Raw genomic sequence first — 24,330 nt, 5'->3', positions numbered from 1 at the left:
AACTATTTACATGTAGTATGTGCAAGAGCGCTCTATTAATGACTTTGCTGATATTGTTTCAACTATTGAAAATCTCTGTCATTTGCAAAACTCCTATTTTTCATGTTGCAAATGTTTTGGTCTAAGAGTATTGTAGATAGTTAGATACACATCTACATGTAATTATTATGAAGGCCATTATCACTATGCAACAATTCCATGTGGTTGTATCACTGTAAACTAGATATAGATCTGCAAAGGTTTCACATTTAAGTTTTGCTAAGCAAGTGGGCTCAACATTTAGGGTAGAATTTGTGTCCATTGCAGCAATTCTTTCTAATGAAAGCCTTCTTTAGAAAGAATGTACCACAGATGAACATTTTCAAGTAGATACATGCAGCTTTCACTGATGTGTTTTACCATATATGCTTTCCTGTAGCTGAATATGTGGAAAAGCAACACACTGAATATGATCCTGACGAAACAGGTATTAATTTTACATCTGGAAAGTGTTCATTTTACGATCCATACCACCACAAATTGTTATTAGTCCTGTTATTATAGCTAACCATTTGTTTTCAGCCAGAAAGTGCTCATTCGTCATAACTGTCATGAAACACATTTATATCAAAATGATTTACTAGCGTGGTATTCTGAGAAATATTTTATCGTGGTTTTAAAGAGAGGATATTATATTTCAAGACAAATTTTGAATCGCAACATTTATTTGGTGTTTGTGCACCATCATGAACCAGTAATGGGATATGAGATAGATTTGTTAAAAGGACAATTCAAAATTATTGTGCTAAAATCAAGATAAAATGATTTTCAGAATACTATCCCTATTTTGTTATCATTATTACATGTTAATTATTTTATCAGTCATGTTTCATTGATCAAGCATTACACAGTATTCAGAATGATTACAAAGTTTTGAAATTCTTTTTGCTCTGTACTCATGTTCAAGAATGAAGTTAAAACAACATTTTAAAGACAATATGGAGAAAGAAAAGTGGGGAAGAAATGAGAAAAGGTTTAAGATAAAAAAAAAGTTGCTCAAACTTTCACCAACCTGTTCCTGTTCTTTTTTACTGTTGCTTCTATTGAAACCAATTTTAAATCAGGGTGGACTTCCCCTTTAACTTTAGTGTGTCGCTTGTTTTCAGCAGCCTTTTCTTTGCATCCATTTGTTTCTCACAGTTTAACATCTAATAATCTAATTTCTTATTATTAGTCATACATGTATCTCTTTAGAGATGCATGGTAGTATTAATTTGAAATGTATATCTGTCATGCTACATCCAACAACAAAAAAGTCTTCAAGGATGGGCTCGTTCAAGATATTGTCTCAATTGTATTTCAAATCACATGAAACACTTTTTTTCATGTAGTGAGGATGACATTAACTTTGATAGCCCTTTTACAGTTTGGAAATGATTTTATAAAGAGTAAAATACTACTTTCAAATTTCAATCAAGGCGTGTGTTCATTATTGCATCATGAATACCCTGATGTGTATGGGAGAAATATATATACATTTTTTGTTGACTTGCCCAGTTCAATTTTCTTATTCCAAAGCTCATTCATTGTAATTCATCCTCAAACAAAAAAATCTAAATATATTTCCTCTGTAAAATACCTTAAAGGTAATACAAAGTTTTGGTATGGGGTCATGAATTTGGTTCAAATGAACATATTGGAAGCATATGCGATCCTACAATATTCATTGATCGTTGTCGCGGTTGAAATCAAGTCTAAAGTGATGAAATTGTAATTAATAAACTATTTATGTTGTATAGCGCCCTCTCAATGTCAATATATTAATTTAGCTATAAAACAATGTTCTTTGAATAAAATCGACCGATTTGCTATTACCATTTGGAATATATATACCACAACTACATTCTGAGATTTTCATGGTCGCAGCTACCATCGTATGGTCGTAGGCGCTATTTGAAATTTATCAAAATTTACCGGGAGCACTGGTAAATTTGTATTCAATTTTTCTCAAAAGCAGAAGTGTTTTAGGGGCTAATATTTCTTGTGCTTATAAAACATCCACAGGGGCATCCAAATGCGTAAAAATTGTAAACAATGACTAACCACCCAATTTTCGAAATTCCCAAAACTTTGTATTGCCTTTAATAAGGCTTGTTCAGATATAGAGTGGCAGAAAGACACCATGATTTTTGTTCAGGTGTGAAGTGAATGGAAACTGTTGCGCAAGAAAGGACTTTGCTTTATCTACTAAGCTCTGTGTCATAACATTCACAAATGCAAAGCCTCATAAATAAATGAAAAAAGCTGGGGTTTTGCCGCATCATATATATCTGAACAATCCTTATGAGACACTTTGCTAACTATTAGACAATTGCGCAGGATTAACTTTCATATATAACCTGCTCCTGCTTCTCTAACCCATTCTACCACATTGTTTCTATGCCCCTTTCACACTTGTCCTTTCTTTCCTAACAAACGTGCCATTTCCTTCTAACACGCAACAACAGCGCAATTCATTTTCCGGCCCTCCAAATATCTTTCGGGCCACTATCACCACCACCTCCCCACCTATCAAGATCTATTGTCGAGAAAGTCGTCTAAGTCGTCTCTGAGTAGTCTTGGTGAGGAATTCCGTGATAACGGGACTGTATAATTTGTGTAATTGTCTCTATTGACTATGCTCCAAGTCCAGGGGGTGTTTCACAAAGATCCACTGTCAAACTTAACTCTTAGTCGGACTTGAAAATTATGGAGAGCCATTTGTAGCCTTTAAATGAAATATATCCTCCTTGCTTGGTTCCTAACAGGACGTTGAGGAGTATCCCAGAAGAAGAATATTCAAAACCGAAGTATTTTAGACTTTGTATAAATTCCACATCAAGAACATGAAATCTCCTTGATGATAGAAAATATGAATGATATGTATCAACATTGCATGCCTTTTAGAATAACTTTTACAAAATATTTTCACAGATGCTAACGGCTTTCCATAACTGCTAAGTCCAACTTAGAGTTCTATAAGTTCAACTTAGGATTTTTGTGAAACACCCCCCAGCTGTAATAGTATGCATGAAGCCTGCATGGGGAATGCATTATTTATTACCATAAAACTAGACAATTTTGTGTGCATGAAATGCTTTTAATACAAATATTGCGAATTAAAATTAGCAAAACTTTAAAGCCGTGAAATTGTAAAATCACAACCAAAATCGTACTTAATTTTTGCAGGTGGTGAAAGATATTTACTGTGAAACTAGCCATTGTTTTTAATTTGTCTCTGGTTTCGTAAAATGAGTACCTACATGTATTATATATTTTAATTTAATGTTAAAGATAGCTACATGTATAACCATATGTACATGTAACATGAAAAAACACAGTTGGCTTGACAGTTCTTCGCAATAAAAGTGCCTTATTATTTTATTTGTTATTTATTTATCTATTCATTGATAGGTTTATTTTATATTGATCTAAATGCTTGTTATTATTTTTTTGCTTCTAGCAAATCCATTATTTACACTTGAATTCAGGCATTATATTGTACCTGTACAGTGTTCTTGTAATATTATTATTCATTTGCATAGACATGCATGCTTTACCAGCAGCCAATATATGGATGAATAATAATAATGAAATCAACTGACACTACATGTATATTGTCCTTTATATTATAAACATATTGCCCTCATCTACTGTACCACTCAGGCAGTGGGATTACAATTGGATAATGCATCCCCTCAAAAGTGAAAAACAGTCAATATTTACAATGTGAGGATTTGTGATACATGTGTAGAATATTAGTCCATTGTCCGTTTCAGTGTACATACATGCATGTACATGTAAGTTTGCAAAATGCTAATTTGTATCTACACCTGTACATGAATGTACATGTATGTATATCATTAATCGGAAGAGGTTGTGCTATTGTCCTCAGTGCTCTTTGTCTTATTGTTCATTGAATGTATTTGTCTCCATAATGTATCAACCTTGCATTTGACAAGAACGTGATTCATATTTCTGTACAGTGTATGCTGTATTATTTGACCATTCCTTCATTTGATCATTAAAGATAAACTTGAGTTCTGGTAATGCGATTGCATTGTGAAAGAAAAGGTGTGGAATGGATCAGAAAAGTTGATCATATAGCATGTAAGTAATGGTGTGTAATGCAAGGTTCTGGGGTCATCAAAATCATCATAAATTTGGCAGAGTCTTGGTAAATTAACAATCACTTACACAGAAAGATGTATATGGGACAACACACGTGGTGTCGGGGCTAGTACTACCCTGATTTCCTTATCTTTCTATGCTCATTACTCAGCCAGTATACATTTTCTTCCAAAATTGTTTGGCACATGACATTTATTTGTAATCTTGAACATTCAGTGTAAGTTTTGTTAGATTCTGTGAGAATTCATTTTCTTTTTTTACCAGAACTCAAGTTTATCTTTAATATGCCACATTATCAAGGAACGTACATTAGGAAAAATCAATTGTCCGCATACTTAAATTAAAGGTAAAAACCAGTTATGGTCATGCGATTGCATTGTGAAAGAAACGTTGTGGAATCGATCAGAAAAGGTTGATCATCTAGCATCTAGCATCTGCCAGGTTCTGGAATCATCAAAATGATAAGAAATTTGGCCCATTCTTCGTAAAGTTACAAGCACTATACACAGAAAGATGTATATGGGACTACCCTATATCTTTCACAGACCATGAGAGAAACAAACTTACCAAATATATGAATTAGTAGGCGGTTTCCCGGCAAATTTTTTATCATCATGTATTAGTCAAAACATATTCTTTCACATGATTGGTAATGAGAGCTTCCATTTCATTTTTTGAAATTGGGGCGTTTCCAATACTGGTCTTTACCTTTAAAATATTTGGTAAGTGTATGAATAATTGAGATGTCAACTGCATGTCTTTTAATGTTTCAACGTTAAATATGGTTAAATGCAAATAAATAATTGATGAAGAGGGTAGACCAAAAAAAAAAAAATCATTATTTTCTTTTATCATATTCATAGCAAGTGATGATTCATCAATATTTTTTTATTCATGCTTTAATGTCTCATTGTTCAATATTTTTAAATTGAATTTTTTATTGTCTTGCACAAATAAAGGAACGCATTACAAAAAAAGCAAATATATATAAATTTTAAAGATGGTTGAAAAAAAAATCTAATTTCATGTTTTTGTTCTTGAACGTTGCAGGTGATGGTAAATGGAGGGCCCCTGACCTACAGGAAGTGATTGATTACCTGGGTCATCCTAACCAGTCTATTGTTGCGCATGCAGCGGGTTACATACAGCATCTCTCTTACCAGAATGATGACATCAAGAGACAGACAAGGTCAGAAAGAATTCAATTTAAACGTAACATACAGGTATTCTTAAAGGGATCGTTTAACAATGTTAAATCTGAGATGCAGGGCCCTACGTGTTATCAGTGTCTGTGATATGGTGTAATATTGAAGCCCTAAAAAATTGCGCTTCAAAATGATCAAGAAGTGCCTCAAAAAAGTAAAAATCTTTGAGTGACCGGTTTTACCATACTCGTTTTCCCCAATAGACTGTAGTGTTATGAAAACCGTCAGGCGAACGGTTTTCAAAATTTGTAATTCCAATCATAAATATCTTGATAATCAGAGAGGCGATCGGCTTGTAAAAGTCATGGGGTTCCTGACTGACCTAAAGGTTTATAATTATCATTGCTTCATGAGCTAAATCCAGAATTTTGTTTCAGAATCTGAGACAAAGTTACCGGATCCCTTTAAAGATAAACTTGAGTTCTGGTAAAAAAAGAAAATGAATTCTCACAGAATCTAACGAAACTTACACTGAATGTTCAAGATTACAAATAAATGTCATGTGCCAAACAATTTTGGAAGAAAATGTATACTGGCTGAGAATGAGCATAGAAAGATAAGGAAATCAGGGTAGTACTAGCCCCGACACCGTGTGTGTTGTCCCATATACATCTTTCCGTGTAAGGGATTGTTACTTTACCAAGACTCTGCCAAATTTATGATGATTTTGATGACTCCAGAACCTTGCATTACACACCATTACTTACATGCTATATGATCAACTTTTCTGATCCATTTCACATCTTTTCTTTCACAATGCAATCGCATTACCAGAACTCAAGTTTATCTTTAATATATTGGCGATAGCAAGAGTTGGATACTTGGCCTAAACCTTTCCTTTTTGCATCAACCAACACGTATATTTGTGAAAAAAGGATATTAAAGGGGGTGTGGCATGACGAGACTACCTGTCTTTCCCGTGGCCTGGCTCGGGGCCAATAGGCTATAATAGGACTACAGACGATGCGACCGCAGTATTCATGTGCATGCAACATCAGGAGAACTTCGGTCTGTTTCGCGAACGCCAGCACCACTGACCGTTAATCAACTCCACTTGTTTACGTGCAGTTGTCCAAAAGAAGTCAAAGATGGCGTTAACCAGTACTTGCCATGCTACACTCCCTTTAATGTATGCCTGTGATGGTAGTGATGATAATGATGATTACCTGTAGTGAATTTATGTCAGATTCTGTCTACATTATCTTTGCTCAGTGAATCTTACCTTATTATTTTGTAAGCTTTCTTTCGTTTGAATAATTGTTGTCCCTCTTCTTCTTTGCAGAGAGATGGGTGGTATCCAGCCATTGGTGGGGTTGCTGGGCAACCCGGTGGTTGAGATCCACCGGACGGCTTGCGGGTCCCTGCGGAACCTGAGCTACGGCAAAGCTCATGAAGAGAACAAAGTCAAGATCAAAGGGAATGGTGGTATACCAGCACTGGCCAGGCTGCTTAGGACATCTACAGATAGAGAGGTAAGGATGGTGATGGTGACTGGTGGTGATGGTGATGATGGTGGTGATGGTGGTGGTGGTGGTGATGGTGGTGGTGGTGGTGATGATGGTGGTGGTGATGGTGGTGATGGTGGTGATGGTGGTGATGGTGGTGATGGTGGTGGTGGTGATGATGGTGGTGATGGTGGTGATGATGATGAAGGGCTGGTGGTGATGATAATGATGGTGATGGTGATGATGATGGTGATGATGATGATGATGATGATGTTAGTGAAGATGATGATGGCAGTGATGATGATGATGGTGATGGCAGTGATGGTGATAATGATGATCATGGCATTTTCGATGACAATGTTGATGTTAATGAAGAGGATGATAATGAAAATGATGACGAGTGATGATGGTAATAAAAATGGTGATGATGATATAGATGATCATCGTGGTTATTGGTTATGATGGTGATTGTGGTGAGGATGTGGGTGAAGTTGGTGGTGATGATGATAATGACCAAAGTGATGTCTGAGTTATTGGTGGCAATGATGATGAAGGAGATGGAGGAGGAGGAGGAAGAGGAAAAGGACGAAGAATATGATCAAGAAGAAAATGAAGAAGAATAAAAAAAGAAAAGAGAAGTACAACAAGGAGGAGAAGAAGAAGAGATAGAAGAAAGAGATAAGATGATAATGGAAGTGTTCTTTAGATAAATGGTAATACTCTTGCCGTCACTTCTAGTAACCATTTTGTTTCTTTCTTTTGAACAGACCAAAGATCTTGCTGCAGGGACTTTATGGAATCTCAGTTCATCAGAGGTAATTACATTTTATTTGTTCTTTTTCATCAAGATTAAGTACCGTAAATCTCTGTGTATAAGGCGCACCCCTATTGTGTTGTTTTGTTGCCGAAAACCTACGCGGGGAAGGACCTTCATTTAACATCGAGGTGCAGTTGAAGGCGCTGCTTTGTGCTTGTGAACTTGTCACAAATAATAGTAACAATATCGTTTTTAGAAGAATGTGTAAATTAAAAACAATAGAGTACCTAGGATAGAACCTTGTGGTACACCATTTGTTATAGAAAAAGAAGTGCGCCTTATACACAGAGATTTACGGTAATATTTTCATCAATTTGATCTTTTTCAAACCTCACAGTATATGTACTACCTTTCTTAATTTCCAGACAGTTTCTTTGACAATCTTTAATACTGCATCATCATGGCAAAACTACTCTATCCTTTAATCTTTTATAAAATAAGAGTATAATCGTCTTTCACTACATACTTATTTTTACTGACCTAACTCAAATGTAGAAATAAAATGTTTTTGCCAACATTGTTTTACTTCACTCAACAGCCTTTGAAGAAGACTATCTTGGAGAATGCTCTGAGTGTACTGGTGAACAATGTATTAGTCCCAGAGTCTGGATGGAAGCCTAGCGGTAACAGTCCTTTCAAGCCTGCTGACGAACCATGGACGAAGACGTTTATCAACTCTACTGGATGTTTGAGGTAAGATATACAGTCAAACCTGTCTATAGGGACCGCCCAAGGGAAACACAAAAAGTGGTCTTTGTAGGCAGGTGGTCTTTGTAGACAGATACCTTTAGTACATGTTTCAATGAGAAACCATTTTCAAGAAAAACAAAAATGTGGTCTTTGTAGACAGGTGGTCTCTGTGGTCACTAAAGCAGGTTTGACTGTATTTATCTGTATGCTTCACATAGTGTGCCTAGTACATGTACAGTGTGCTCTCAGCAGAAACATTATTATTGCCCCGGCCATCAGATCAAGTCTTCCTCGCAAACAATGTTTTCACATTCTCCACTCCCTGTGGAGCATTCTAGCCAGATGCCATGTAACGGACACTCCCTTTTATTATTACTTTAGTAGTCCTATTTTACGTTTTTTTTAAAAATCTAATCACAAAGAGGCTCTTTTCTTTGTGTTCCAAGCATGCAATTTTGTCTGAATTGTTTTAATTTAGAACTTTTTTTTTGTGATGAGCTCGCATTGAGGAATTAATTGTAAGTTCCTCTCATAACACTGTTACTTTTGAAAGTAATGATTACAAATTTGCGAAACCCCACTGAGACTGGTCAAAATGTGGTAGAAAATAATTGCATCACCTAGCCTTCCACACCAGTCTCTTATTTAAATAAGCTGTAATCGTGTAAACCCTTTCCCTTTTATAGGAATGTGAGTCTTGATTAGGAGGATGCTCAAGACTAGAAGAAATGGAGGGAAAGAGTGTCATGATGTCACAGAAGGCAGTAACCCCTCGTAAGAGGGACAATGTTAACATTAATAAATGATGATGATGTGGGTATGTGAAACAATTGAATTGATAGCCTTCCGCACCAGTCTCTTATTTGAATAATCTGTAACCGTGTAAACCCTTTCCCTACTATAGGAATGTGAGTTCTGGAGGCATAGAAGCCAGGCATCGGATGAGGGAGTGTGAGGGGCTGGTAGACAGTCTACTTCATGTACTCAGCTCTTCAATGAGAAACAATGATATGGATAATCAGGTAAGTGTAGGCCTCCTCATGCAATATATAATTCTTTGTATTTTTTGTTTTGTTGATATATTACTTTTGTGAATTCTAGGCCCAATAAAAACAAATACATGTCTAGCGTCCTGTCTTTTTGAAAAAAGGAAGGAAGAGGCCCTTTTTTTTCTTCTTCAAAATGGCCCCCACTTGGACTCGGGGGAAATGACATATGGGGTTTGTGTGGAAAGCCTTTTTTTTTTCCTCTCTCTTTGAAAATAGATCATTTTAACAGTATATTGTTGTTTTTTTTCATCAAAAAAATATTAAAAAGCAGTCAGCCTTAAGTGGTGCATATAGGCTGGTGGTCACCTCTAGTACATGTTTCTATGAAGAACCATTTTAAAGGGAAACAAAAATTGTGGTCTTTCTATACAATAAGGGAGTTTACAGATAGCACATGGTACAAATATCCACAGATCTTTTACACATGGAGAAGTTCCACTTTGAGCATCTTAGAATAATAACTGCCAAAGTCCGAGATGTGCTTCATGAGTACCTTTTGTTTGCTCCTCTTGAAAAGAATACTTCCACCTGCGTAACTTAGAATGTACCGTTGCTGCATACATGAATAATGTTACATAACTTTAATGAGCGCATATCCAGTATTCATCTCTGTGGGTTTTACCTTTTTGGTACAATGGCCTTTATCTGCCCATGCGCAGATTGTATCTGTAAACTCCCTTATTGATTACTAAAGCAGGTTTGACTGTATGACGCTAGAATAGAAGGGCTTGTAGTGGGAAATTTTATAATTATCACGATATCTCTCTTTCAGGTTGTAGAGAACACGCTTTGCATCCTGAGAAACTTGACGTTCCGTATAGCGAACGAAGCGAATCACCCCGATGCCATACCACTACGCAACACAACCTCTAACGTCCCGGATACTCAATCAAGATCACAACAGAAAAAGAGTAAGTGAACAAGTTTCAGGTGTGATGTGTCACAGTGAAACATGATACGATTGGCTGTTTGTGATGGAAGTAATTATGGACAGAAAGTTAGTTGGTGTATGAAATGTGATTTATATGCTCGCTTTCTTTTCCAAAGAGAGATATCTGAAATTTTCAGTTGTTTAGAGGCCCCTGTTTTGTACCAGTCTTTAATTCTTGATTTTGCATTGAGGGAGTACTTATTGTGCCTGTGATTGTGCTCTTATACATGCTACTCAAATATTGCTGACAATAGTATTACTAATACTATCATTGAATGTCAGTTCAATATTATAATTTATTGTTTCACCTGATGAAAAAAACATTGATGTTACTGATTTATTATATTTCATGAAAGCTTTATCCTTTTACCTGATGTAAAATTTGTTTACCTCCAGGCCCACAAAGTGGTTCTTTAATCTGCTTTGGGGGCAGTAAAAAGAAGGATGCTCAGCTTGCTTCCAATGGCACGGCAGGGTGAGTTGATCCTAAATGTTTTGATTGATTGAACATACAGTTGTAAACTAAATTATTGTACCCTTACCACGTTTTATGATTGTGAAGTACGTGAAAAATTGATTTATTGTCTAAATTTATGTTTCTTGAGAATGTGACAAAGTAAAACTTACATATAAAAGTATTGAACAGAGGCCCTAAAACAACAAGCCACCTTTCATTCTTTAGATACAAAAAAACATACAAAATCAACAATGGGAAATGAATAATTTAGTTGTTTCAAAATTCTTTGAAGAATAATTGATGTAGTATGCACACTTCTTTCTTTCTGGTAAGAGACACTGGACATTAAACCCTTCTAAGCTCATCCGTACTTTGAAGAATCATCGTAAAGATAAGCTTATCTAAAACTTGATATCATTGCACTGGGATTAATGTTGAACTTACACTTATTCCTTTTTTGCAGTAAAACCGGCACATAGAACCCTTCTAAGCTTGTCCATACTACGAAGAATCATCGTGGTGATAAGCTTAGCTTATAGTAATAATAATAATAACATGTCTTGTTTACCCAGGGTAGCCTCAGCAGTATTCATACTGTTGTCCCTGAGGGCCCTGCAATCATATTATTACCCCGGTCATCGGATTCAGGCTTACCCGCACACAATGTATGCACATTCTCCACTCCCTGGGGAGCATTCCAACCAGACTTAATTTTTACAAGCGCACACTTGCTAATCTTGAACTTGGATTGATGTTATATGTACACTTGTTGCCTTCTTGCAGTAAAACGGGCACATGGAACCCTTCCCAGCCGATCCCTAACCTGAAGAAGGACGTTCGAGGCGTTGAGAAGCTGTGGCAGCCAAGCATCATCAACCCATATCTCATTGTACTGTCAGAGTGCTCTAGACCGGCCTCACTGGAGGCAGCCGCCGGCACGCTACAGAACGTAACAGCTGGGGAGTGGCAGGTGGGTTGAATGGGAGATGGGGGATTCCCCTGAAAATAGGGGACTCCACTTGATGTAATTCATTATCTATGTGTGATGTGTCTGATCATGATGTAGCCTTTATGTTCTCATTGCTGGTACTATACTAACTGTTACAGCTGGAGAATGGCAGGTGGGTTGTACTGAAGATATGGGATTCCCCTGGAAAATAGGGGACTCCCCCTTGATGTAATTCATTATCTATGTGTGATGGTGACTTATGCTCTTTGATCATTCTTATCTTCTTATTGATGGTACGATGGAGCATGTTAAAGCTGAAGAGTGGCGGATGGGTTGCATACTAGATATAGGGCAGTCTCTTAAAGATTTGTTCCTGAAAAGGGGACTCCTCATGCTAAAATTCTTCTGTTTTGTTTTCTTGTTCATACGTTTTCTTGATCTGTTACCCTATTTTATTTCTATTTAATTTTGACATACATAGAATTGATACTGACATTGTTCATATAGTTTGCCATACGTCTGTAGCTCTGCCAAACTTTATACAATTCCATTTTGCACTTTTAAGAGAACAGCGCAAGTTAAAAAGCAAAAGAAATACATTTTCTTACTCAGTATTTTCTCTCTGCTTATTCTCGGAAATCATGAAAACTTGATACAAACATTGGGACACTTGTAAACTTAACTTGCAGTGCATTTGTAACTATTTTCTCTTTTATTTTTGCAGTGGGCAATGTACATCAGAGCTGAGATGAGGAAAGAGAAAGGTCTACCAATCCTTGTTGAGCTTCTGAGAATGAAGAACGATCGTGTGATGATAGCCGTTGCCAAGGCTCTCCGTAATCTCGCCATGGACCCTAGGAACAAAGACCTCATTGGTAAGAATAATATATTTATAATAATAATAATAATATTTATGAAGCCCAACATATCCATTTGTAGAAATGCTCAAGGCGTACACAAATAATTTAAATTAATATTCAATATACTTAAGATTAAAGAAATATTAAATGTTAACTTTACATTAGATCACACAACTTCAACTTCAACTTCTAAATAGCCTGAATGTGCAAAGGTGCTTGGAAACAGAAACACTTGAGTAACCAGGGGGAGAAGATAAATGGAAATGGAAAAAAATAATTCTTTTTCTTGTTTGTTTTTTGATAGAGGAAACTAAAATAAGATGACTTTTTTTCATTCAATCATTGTTCTTTGCTTGTATGTTGACAATTCTTTTATACTTCATGTTTACCCTATAATCGCCCATGTTGCACTGAAATATATATAAATATTATAATATGTGGTTTGAGTGCAAGAGAATGAAGCTTATAAAGATCATAAGATGTATGTCTTTCTTTGAAGGGATCGTTTGACAATGTTCAATCTGAGATGCATGGGCCTACGTGTTATCAGTGTCTCTGATATGGTGTAATATTGTCCTATAAGTCTCTCCAAAAAGTAACAATCTTTGAGTGACCGGTTTTACCATAATCATTTCCCCAATAGACTGTAGTGTTATAAAAAACCATTAGGAAAACAAAAAATGACATTTCAATTTCCAATCATAAATATCTTGATGATCAGACAGGCTTGATAATCGGCTTGTAAAAGTCATGGGATTCCTGACTGACCTAATGGTTTATAATTACAGCATGAGCTAAATCCAGGATTTTGTTTTAAAATCTGAGGCAATGTTACTGAGTCAATTTAAATGATGGAATTTATATTTATAACTTAATACTAGCTGATTACTTGTAAATCTATTTTTTTTCTCACAGGAAAGTATGGTATGCAGGACCTTGTGGAGCGTATGCCCACTTCAACCAGCGGCAGAAGGACCCCTAAAGACATCTCTCAGGACGGCATAGTAGCCATCCTAAACACCATGACGGAACTGGTCACGAAGAACCAAGAAAATGCTAAGTAAGTAGAGAGAGAGAGAGGGGAGGGAGAGGGAGAGGGAGAGGGAGGGAGAGGAAGGGAGGGAGGGGGTTTTGACGGAGAGAAGAAGGGAGAGAAGGAGGGAGGGAGGGAGAGAGAGAGGGGGAGGGAGGGAGGGAGGGAGGTTAGAGAGAGAGAGAGAGAGGGAGGGAGGGAGAGAGAGAGGGGGAGGGAGGGAGGTTAGAGAGAGAGAGGGAGGGGGAGAGGGGGAGAGAGGGAGGACATCTAAGGATATCTCTCATGAAGGAATCGTAGGTTACAAAGAACCAAGAAAATGCTAAGTAAGTAGAAAGAGAGAGAGGGAGAGAGAGAGAGAGAGAAGGGTATTGCTCACGAAGGCATCGTAGCCATCTTAAACACCATTAGAGGGAGGGGGTAGAGAGATGTGAGGGAGGGAGAGAGAGAGAGATGAGTTAAGAGAAGAGGAGAGAAAGAGGGAGAGACAAAGATGTAGCTTGAGGGGAAGGAGGGTAAGAGAGAGTTCAGTGCATCGTTTATCTCCAAGATGGCAGGCATGGTGCGTGGTTCATCCAGAGTTCAACCTCTCTCTGCCGCACACGCATATAAGGGATTATATTTAGATGGAGCCAGGGCAGACTTTGCACAATGCTCTCAGTGATCGAGAAGAACATGGAGCATTCTCCTCGCTCTCTTTCACAAGATGATCCTTTATGTATCGGCTTGCATGGTGATGTAGATATACAGTCGGCTTCCGGTTGCACCATGTGAGAATAGTCAAACAAATAGTCAACCTGTTCGAAACGTCGACCTACTCCTACCACCCGTCCTCTCCAACCAGCGCTATACATGTAGTTCTCCTTAGAACTAAAAGCTAAGAAAGATAACCAACAGTCCTTTTCAGGACTACACACACTCAAGAAAGAAATATTTAACGAGAGTCCTTTTCAGGACTCCCCAATCCTCCCGCCTCTCTCACATGGTGCAACCGCAAGCCTACTGTATGATCCTTTATTTCAATGCAATTTATATTTCCATTTGTCTTTCATGTGTAGGTCTCTGAGAGGTGCATCAGGTATCGAGCGTCTTGTCTCCCTCACCAAGGCCAATGGTATCTACCCTGCCTCAGTCATCAAAGCAGCATATCAGGTAGGTCCACAAAATAGTAAAGTGACTTGGTAACATTGCCTCAGATTCTGAAACATGATCCTGGATTTAGCACATGCAATCATAATTATAAACCTTTAGGTCAGGCCGGAATCCCATGACTTTTTCAAGCCGATCGCCTGTCTAATAATCGTTTTTTATAACACTACAGTCTATTGGGGAAAAGGAGTATGGTAAAACCGGTCACTCAAAGATTTTACTTTTTTGAGGTACTTCATGATCATTTTGAAGCGCAATTTGTTTAGGGCTTCAATATTACACCATATCACAAACACTGATAACATTGTTAAACAATGCCTTTAAAGGGAAATAATGATCCCTTTCCACACATGTGCAGAAGGTCATAAATCACTGACACCAGACTTGGTGGAAATACCACTAATGGGTGTACAAGTCTGCGCACAGCAAACCCGGAGTCCAATCCAGGAATGTATAAAGCGCCAATATCTAGTTGCCTAATCAAAGGCGCTGATGAGACTGAAAAACTACCAAAAATGTCTGTTCATGATTGTAACTGAGAAAGACATAAAAGCAGTGACTAATTGTAAGCAATCTAAAATAGATATGTCTTTAGTTGAGTTCTGAAAGTGGATAATCAACAAATATTTCCTAGTCTCTCAGAGAGTCTTTGGGTGAGGGGAATGTAAGATGATGACTTTACCATATGGGAAGATGGGTAGAAATGCAGAGCCTAAGGCCTGCTGGTCATACAACTGAAAGCTAATCCTGGTGATTGAAAACACGTGTTGGTTTTCAAACTGGGACCTTCCTGTTACGAGACCACTGTGATGTTGCCTCCTCCCTGAGACATCGCTCGATGACTATTAATGGTCTGTACAATTGACTAACGTCCTTTTTACATTGATAACAGGTGCTGCATGCCATGTGGGCCTATAAGGACATGCGACCCCAGTACAAGAAGGACGGATGGGAAGAGAAGTTCTTCCACGCATCCAGCACCTTCACAACGCTCCCCAGGAAAACCACGGTGGATGGCTCCCTGCCTCCGACGGCCAGCGGGAGCAAGAGCGAGCCCACGAGCCGGACGAACACGGTGCAGAGACACAGTGAGTGGAATGGAGGGTATAGTGGTGGTGGTGGTGGTGGTAGTGGTAGTGATGGTAGTGGTGGTGGAGGTTTTGATATCGGATGTGTAGATAGTATTGGGAGCAATAGTGAGCCGGACAAACACAGTGCAGAGACAGAGTGAGTAGAACCGATGGGGATGATGGTGGTTGCGGTAGTGTTGATGATGACGGTGGTGGTGCTGGTGCTTATGATATGGGATGTGTAGATTCAAACGTGAAGAAAGTATTGGATGATGGTGATGGTTATGGTGGTTATGCTGATAAAAATACTGATTGAGGCTATACAGGGAGTGATGTTATTGATGGTGATAATCATTAAGAAATTTTGGCCGTGGTTTTCATAGCAATGTTGATGCTGGTTGTGTTCCTAATGTTAAACAAATGACGATGATGTTTCTGGCTATTAAAATCTAAGGAGTATCTGTGACAGGATTTGTTGTAGTAATCCAAACTCCTGTGTTATAAATAATCTCCTGAGTCATCTCATCTTATCATTTCTAGGAAACGACTCCAACGAGATCAGTCAGCCGACCAGGCCCGCCCCTGAGCTAAGCCACACCCATCGTGATGAGGCCCCGCCCCCTTTTGACGACCCTTACAACGTGTCCCCCGGCCATCAGCCCATGTACGACGAGCGATCCGTTGACAGAGACTTCGGCGGAGCAGGTAAGAAAATACAGAAGAAGAAAAAGTAATGCTATATATATTACTCATTGCGGATGTAGTATCAAAAAATATATCGCTTGTGATATTCGTTTGTCTCGCAATGTATGGTCAACAAGGGATCTAAAAGATCACAACATTTTGTGCGCTGCTGCAACACTTTGTCAGGTGATAAAATATATTGTAAGCAAGCGTCTTTTATACTCTAAAAAAAAAGTAGTTTAAAGTTGATTCTCAGATTGGCCGTTTGTGGTAGTGTGACATGTTTCAAACAAAAATGAAGAATATTTTGATATGAGTATTGAATAAGGGTGCTCCGACATATCGCCACCATTAGTTATAGTCATATCAAGACATTCATTCATGGATGATATATATATGAGTAATTGTGATATGTCATTCAGGACACTATGGTTGTGGTGGTGGGTGTTAGGATGATATAGAACTTACATGTTTTTTTTGGTTTTTTTTGTATTATCTGTAGTATTATTTGTTTATGTACACATTGCAACAAAAAGGTTGGATTTCAGGTACAGACAGAAATACAAAGCAATACATACAGTCATGTAACAATAGTATAAATCATTTACACAATTTACTTGATATATATATAGTTAGTCAGTAAACAAAGTGTGTTTTACAGAAATAATGAATGTTTGTGGTTGCTACAGTTATGTATGTCATGTTTAGCATGTTACAAAAAAGCAGACCTTCACAAATTTCCATGATTATACTCATAATGCTACTGAGGGAATAAGTATGTTTTAAGGGATCTTTAGAAAGAAGCAAGACTGGTTAATTCTCTAATGACTGGTTAATTAGCTGATCAGAAAATATTTTAATGTATAATTTCATTCATGATTTCATCACAGAGAGAAAACGTGTTAAAGAAGATCCTTATTCAAATTATAGACCCAAATCTACAGGTAACAAGAGAACGGAATTGCATCTTTTACATTCTTTTATAGATATAATTAAGCTATAAAAAAGCTCCATACTCTATGAATACTAATATAAACTTTCTACTATATTATCATACTTCAACATGAAAAGCCCTTATTCTATACAAATATTAATACATGTACAGCTAACAACTCAATCATTCATACCCTTGTAAGTTTGAAGTTTGTTGTGACTTTACCAACCCAAGAATGAAAGGTGGACTGGCTGAATTAGAACCACTGTGTAATACTTTTAGATGACTATAAAGCTTTCATGTGCCACATTCTCAAGAAACATAAATTGGGGCAAATTAATTTTTCACATTCTTCAAAAAATTACTATACTTGGTATTAAAGGGTAAGAATGATATAATTTGTAACTGTATTAATACATGCATATCTACAACTGTATCTTCAAGAATGCTAAAAAAAAATCTAGCATGAATAATACACATATTTCTCTTATATCTACTAAAATGTCTGATTTCTGAAGCCTTACTTACTAACACTCTCTAATATTATATACCTACATGTAGCATTTCTTTTTATTTTCAGTCTACAAAAGTACTTTCCAAGCCAGAGTTTATGTCACTTAACTAAAGAAATCCTTGTATTAAGAAACTCTAGTTCTACTTATCTATTTGAAAGTGTATAGTTGCTATTGCCATTTTTTAAATTTAATTGATGCATGCATGATATGAACGGGTGATGAATAAAGAGTACTTGCGACAGAGTGCTTGTGAAAAATTATATTGGGTTGCTCAAAACCTTCACTTATAAATGACAAAGAAGAAGGAAGAAAAGGGAGCAAGAGGAGGAGAAGGAGAAGAAGAAGAAGAAGGGGAAGAAGGAGAGGAAGAAGAAGAAGAAAAACAACACCAACAAGACCAAGATCAAGATAGAGATCAAGAACAAGAAGAACAAGAAGAAGAAAGAGGAGAAGAAGAGAAGGAGGAGGAGGAGGAGTTTATTTTAGCGTACATGATCACCTTTAATGCTGTTCTTTGACTCTTCAAATTCTAGTTATTATGCAAACTATTAAACTAAAGCTCCATACATTGTAAATATATAGCTTGATCTTAAAACCAGTACTATGTTCCGGTACCTGTATGCAATTACAAGGGTTCATGTTTACTTGTATCTGCAGTACTTATCTTTACTATGCATGTGTGTTCCTTGCATAACCTTTGCTTTAAAATTATCTTGCTTCTATGCAATACTTTTAAACTATGTCAGTGACAGTTCTGTTATTATCTTGTTTGTTAACTAAATATCAATTGGTTTTATGCATGGTACTTTTATACTGCATTTATCTCTGCTTAATTTAACAGCCGGGCTGACGATTATTATGTTGATTAACTCTCTTTGATACCCTAAGTTTAGAATGGAATAACCCAACCTCTGCATGCTCCCATACCTCTGGAATGCTCCATGTTCTCTAACGGGGGTGGTTCATGAATGCATACCTGCATCATACTAATTTCTAAACCCATCTCTTTATTTCTTCATTGCTTCTCTCCCCAATGCTCTTCTTGCTCTGTGTATGTGTGTGTGTAGAGGATGATTTGATCCACCGCCTAGAACCCTATACTAGAGAAAGTGTGTCGACGTTCAATAGCCAAGGTAGGTGGAACACCCCTGTTTTTGTGAGTGGAATAACCCTCTGCACCATTGTTCAGCACTGCATCTTGACTGTTCCACTTTTGTAATTGGGGGGGGGGGGGGGGGGGGGGGTCATACTAGAAAAGTTGTTCAACATGAGATAGTCAACGAATGTGGAAACCCCTGTTTTGTGAGTGCAATAACGCTCTGTACCATTGTTTGGCACTGCTTTTTGTTTCTTCAACTTTCATGAAGGGGAGGAGGGAGGTCCAGAATCTTTTACTTAATAATTGTATCCATATTCACTAGCCAATGTAGGTTTAAAAAAAATCTCTTTGTGAATGGAATAACCCTATGCACCATGGTTTGGCACTGCACCTAAATTGTTCAAAGTAATATATTGCTTAATTATTGGAGAGGGGGGGGGGGGGTGCATTACTTTCATCGATGAACTGTTCTAGACCAGTCATATCAGTGTCTTCTGAAAGCCTATTTAAGGAATTTGTTTCAGAAAATAAAATAGGAGGGAAGATCCCCTACCAGGAACATTGTAATCTAGTGTAAAATATTCAGGCTGCCCCTTCTTCAGATGGTGGGGAAGGAGGAGGGGGAGGATATATTTTTGGTTATGTTTTCCTCTATACTTGCACATTGAATCCACATAACAATTAAGCACAGATTTCAACATATTTTCTTTGCTGATTTATTCAATTTCCTATCGCTTGCATGTTCTAATATATGCATTTAATGATTCTACTTTTTCTTATGTTATGGAAATGTTAAACCTCTCTCATTATCTTTCTTCCTTTCTTTCTGTCTCTCTCCCGCTTTCTTGCTTTACCCCTCGACTACTGAGAACCTAATTTCCAAATGTAAAAGAACCACCCAGCTCCCATAGGCAACGGGTTAAACGTTTATATGATGCATTGACCTTGAATAAATTAGTTCAGATTCTTTATTTGTTATTATCTAACCGCTTTTCTTTCCAATTAATTTGTTACTAACTGAAATTGTGTGACAAAATTTGTTTGTAACAAAATATTTGATTCTGTTTTCATTTTAACCCAGTTGGTGTCACAAGGTTTACTGATTAATTGTTGCAAACATACTATTCTACCATGGGTATTATCTTGAGAATAAATGTACATTTACCTCTTAATTACTGGGTGAAACTTCAACCTGTTTCTTTCTCAAATCGCAAGTGCCCAAAATATATACATGCTTTTCAACTTTACAAAATACACAGTTTACACGTACAAAATAGAGTGTTTTTTTCTTCATGAAGAAACGCAAAGTCAACATGATGAATTAAAACATAATTCAAAGAAACGCCTCCCCCCCCCCACCCCCCAGGGTATCCTTTTCAGATTCAATACTGTTTAGATAGTACAGTCAGACCTGCTTTAGTGACCACCTGTCTACAAAGACCACATTTTTTGTTTCCCTTGAAAACGGTTTCTCATTGAATCATGTACTAAAGGAACCCGTCTACAAAGACCATTTTAAGAGTTTACCTTGGGTGTTCGCTATGGACAGGTTTGACTGTATTATTTTATCTTTAATTTTTAGAGACAAATGAACAGTCATGTTTATTCATGCCTTTATTTCTGCCCTCCCTCAGAGCGCCTAGCTGATCACATGACACCTGGGGAAGAGATCGCCATGCAGCCGATGTCATCTGACTATGCTGTTAACCCCTATGCTAGCACCAACCGTAAGAGCGTACCCGTCGGAGGCGTCTCCGTTTACGGAAGGGTGAGTATTTACATTAATACTAATTAGATCATTTTAGCAGTGTGGTTTTCATGTTTAAAAAAGGAGGAGGCGGCCCCCAAAAAGAAAGCGGGTGGGGACGCTAAACATGAATATTTTTAAATGGCCTTATGTTTTCAGAAGGTCCGTCCATCTGTCCGTACGTACGTATGTCTGTACGTCCCGTTCTCGTGATCGCGTTATCTCAAGAACCAATCGATGGATTCCAGCCAAACTTAGGTCATGTATGTATCTTGGAGAGCCAATGAACTGCTTAGATTTGGGGGTCGCGAGGTCACAGGTCATGCACGTATCCTTCGAGCTCTGTGTTATAAGATACAGGAATGTGACCTGTACTGCACTTCACCCCATGAAAAAAGGCTTCTTTTATCATGTATTGTAGACTGAACATTCATGAAAAGTTGTATTCCATTATTGGAATATAATTTCTGATCTAAAATTTCAATTTTTTCTTCTTTTCCTTTTTTTTGCACCAGGCCCCTGAACCCCAGGTTGAGCATTCAAACTACACAACAGTGGACCGCTCAATGAGCCATGACAGCTACGACCGCAGCAAGGATTACGGGGATTACAGTACTGCTCAGCATGTGCAGCTCCAGGCCCAGGACGAACCGGCAGGCGACTCATGGGTGTAATGCTACACCCCTCTACCAGCCACACCCTGTTTAATACACCCCAACACATGTACCCATACTCTACCACGGCAGATTACACTCCAACATTAAGACCACAGTAAGGATAACAGTGAATACAGGTGCAGGATGAACCGGGAGGTGACTCATGGGTGTAATGGTCACCCCCTTCTACCAGCCACGCCTTGATATACTGTACCCAAACAGACCCATAGCGACGCTTGGCTCTACAACTACTGCATTGATTATACATGAAGCCATCTTTGTCATGCTTGAACAAGGGGATTTCTGTGACATGAGATACATGTAATTAACTGTAATCTAGTCAAACTCAGCCATGTGTATCAAATTCAGTTCACCGGGTAATCCAATCTCCAAATTTACGACATTTTTTTACGACATTTTTTTACGACATTTTTATTTCACTTTTGTTGGGCTGACAGCCAATGCAGTACTGCAGATCTACCCCTAAATTAGTCAACCTACCTATAGGGAAGTGGCAAAGTTCAGTGATGTGTGTAGTGTACAAATCGTAAGCCAGGCATATGCCAGCAAGCGGTTTTTAAACGAGCATATTTACTCTCAGTTTTTAGATGTTTTCTAGCACAAGTTGATCATTATCCAGTATCCACTTACTTTTACACAATGTAGCTTAATAATCAGTGTTGATATTTCTCTTTTGACGTTACCTTGGTAACGGAAAAGAAAAAGGGGGATTGGATTTAAAAAAAAAAATTATAATTAGATGTTGAACGTCTCGTACAGAATAATTCATTAGGTCACAAAGTATTTCTTTTGATGCATATATCACAAAAAATGTATTCTGGTGCACTTAAACTGTCACACAATCATGCTGAAATATAACACTAATGGTATTCAATTTACTACAATTCATACAGATTTAGAGAGATATATTTTGCTGTTACTAACGATTTTATATCATGGTTCTACTTAACTTTTGATACCGTATTCAATGTGAAAGAATTTGCACTATATTTTGAACTCTGAATGGTTATGCCAGCCCCCCCCCCCTTTTCCAACTCAAATGTGTACATGTAAACATTTGATTTGAGCACAAAATGCATCAGCTTTTCTATGAATCCTCATTCATTATAGGATTGGTGTTTATTCAACTTTCTGAAGTCATCTGACTAACTAGTTGCAAGCTATTCTAAAATTATATATATATTTCTTCCTTAACAACCATTGCTTCCACGGTTTTGTCACAAACATTTATAGCTTGAAACCAATTTTAATACAAACAGATATACTTAATTATGAATATTTTCAGCTTCCTAAATTGTCTTTTTAACAACCTTTCTGTCATTTCTAAGTGATACTAACATCAATTAGTTCAGAAATAGATAAAAGCTGTTATTATGATACACAACTTTTTAGATATATATTTCTGATGGTTCTTATCACCTACTGATAGATGAGAAATTGCACTGGTTGCATTCACTTTTGTTTTCCATCAATGGTGTTTACATTTTTCATTGATCAAATGGTCATAATCATCATGGCTTTGCCTAATATGAATACCGAGATGCTTCTCATCTTTTTGCATGTTTGTGTTGTCGGAGAAAGATAAATGAAGCTTTTAAGAACTGAAAGTAACCTAATGTCTTAGTTCTAAGCTTTTTTTTCTGATCTGATAACACCGGTTGTTCCAAATTACTCAAAGTTTTGAAGGATTGCTTCAGAATAGAGAAAATTATCTTTTAGGATACATGTAAAGACAACTCTAGGAAAACAGAAGTGGTGTTTACAGGCAGGGGGTTGCTAGAGCAGGTTACACTGTACATGTTCCACATTGGAATGGGATTTGCTTGACTGTTTTGCTGCCAAGACTTTTATTACACTTTTTTTATGATTAGATGACTTACAAAGATATTTCTACTAGATGTTCCAGCTTAGATATTCATGAGCAAAGATCGTTCATTCATGTAAATTGTCTCTTTTAGAGGAAACAAAATGTTTTTCGGAAGAACTTTGATGCAAAAATAACAAATGTACAAGGAAATAATGGGCTGGTCTTTGTACTCGGACTACATCAATTGCTCAACGTTAATGCAAAGCTGGTACAGACAACCGTGACTTGCCCCTTGAGTAATCAGTCATTCAAGCTTTTAATATTCATCAAATTATTCATGTATTCAGATTTATTTAAAAAATTCTGCCTTTGATTTTCTATGGAGTTGTAGTTCGAAATAATGCCCAAACCGTTATCATTATTCTTGCACATCATTTTGTTAGTAAGAGTACGAAAACCCAAATTTGTCATATAGCTACTACATTTCGGTAAAGCCATACAACAATATATTTGTGTACGAACACAGGGAAAGAGTCTGTGACTAAATGCATTATTTGATAATTCGTGGATATGTACATCAACAGTAACAAAAACTATGTAAATTGTACATTTTGATGATCAAATTCATTCATCATCTTAGCCAAGTCCAACAAAACGGTGGAAATACTTGTCTGAAGAAAAATGCCTTACGTTTCATTCTTGTACAAAGACTTATTTTTCAGTCATTGAATAACTTTGACAAAGATGTTGCTGATAAAGATGTTCATGATGATGATGATGCTATTTAAGATTTTTAATGTTGCACTGCTTTTTGTATTCAAGTGTAAAATAATTATGATATGTTTATGCGAAAATACAGAGAATTTGTTGTGATTGAAAGAGATACTTGTAATAGAAAAATATTGTTATATGGTATAATATATTGATCACCTCTCTCTTCCTCCCTGCCTACTTACTGTCTCTCCTCTTTCTCTCTTTCTCTCTCTATCTTCCCCCATCCCCCTTATCTTTTTCTCTTGCTTTTTTAATAGTATATGCTGTCCTCTCTCACACTCTCTCTCTC

General features: G+C 37.2%; 1 protein-coding gene across 3 annotated transcripts; it reads left to right on the top strand.

Moving 5' to 3' along the window:
- The first annotated feature begins 5,230 nt into the window (after positions 1–5,230).
- Positions 5,231–24,123, top strand: LOC594353 (catenin delta-2). Of its 3 annotated transcripts, none has more exons than XM_030992710.1 (16): positions 5,231–5,338; positions 6,637–6,826; positions 7,567–7,614; positions 8,155–8,309; positions 9,211–9,328; positions 10,128–10,266; positions 10,683–10,761; positions 11,527–11,713; positions 12,417–12,567; positions 13,468–13,612; positions 14,644–14,737; positions 15,627–15,822; positions 16,345–16,509; positions 19,005–19,070; positions 20,671–20,804; positions 21,299–24,123. In XM_030992710.1, the coding sequence occupies exons 2-16, from the start codon at positions 6,641–6,643 to the stop codon at positions 21,455–21,457; spliced, it is 2,022 nt and encodes a 673-aa protein (XP_030848570.1). In that variant the 5' UTR covers positions 5,231–5,338; positions 6,637–6,640; the 3' UTR covers positions 21,458–24,123. The 3 variants fall into 3 exon arrangements, with proteins under 3 accessions (XP_030848570.1, XP_030848571.1, XP_030848572.1); XM_030992711.1 differs by lacking the exon at positions 19,005–19,070 and adding an exon at positions 17,379–17,432; XM_030992712.1 differs by lacking the exon at positions 19,005–19,070.
- Positions 24,124–24,330: the final 207 nt, after the last annotated feature.

This window comes from Strongylocentrotus purpuratus, unplaced genomic scaffold (genome assembly GCF_000002235.5).
Source record: "Strongylocentrotus purpuratus isolate Spur 01 unplaced genomic scaffold, Spur_5.0 spur5_scaffold_20, whole genome shotgun sequence".
NCBI lineage: Eukaryota > Metazoa > Echinodermata > Echinoidea > Camarodonta > Strongylocentrotidae > Strongylocentrotus > Strongylocentrotus purpuratus.
Note: the sequence above shows the minus strand (reverse complement) of the source record. Positions and strands in the feature narration are given on the sequence as shown.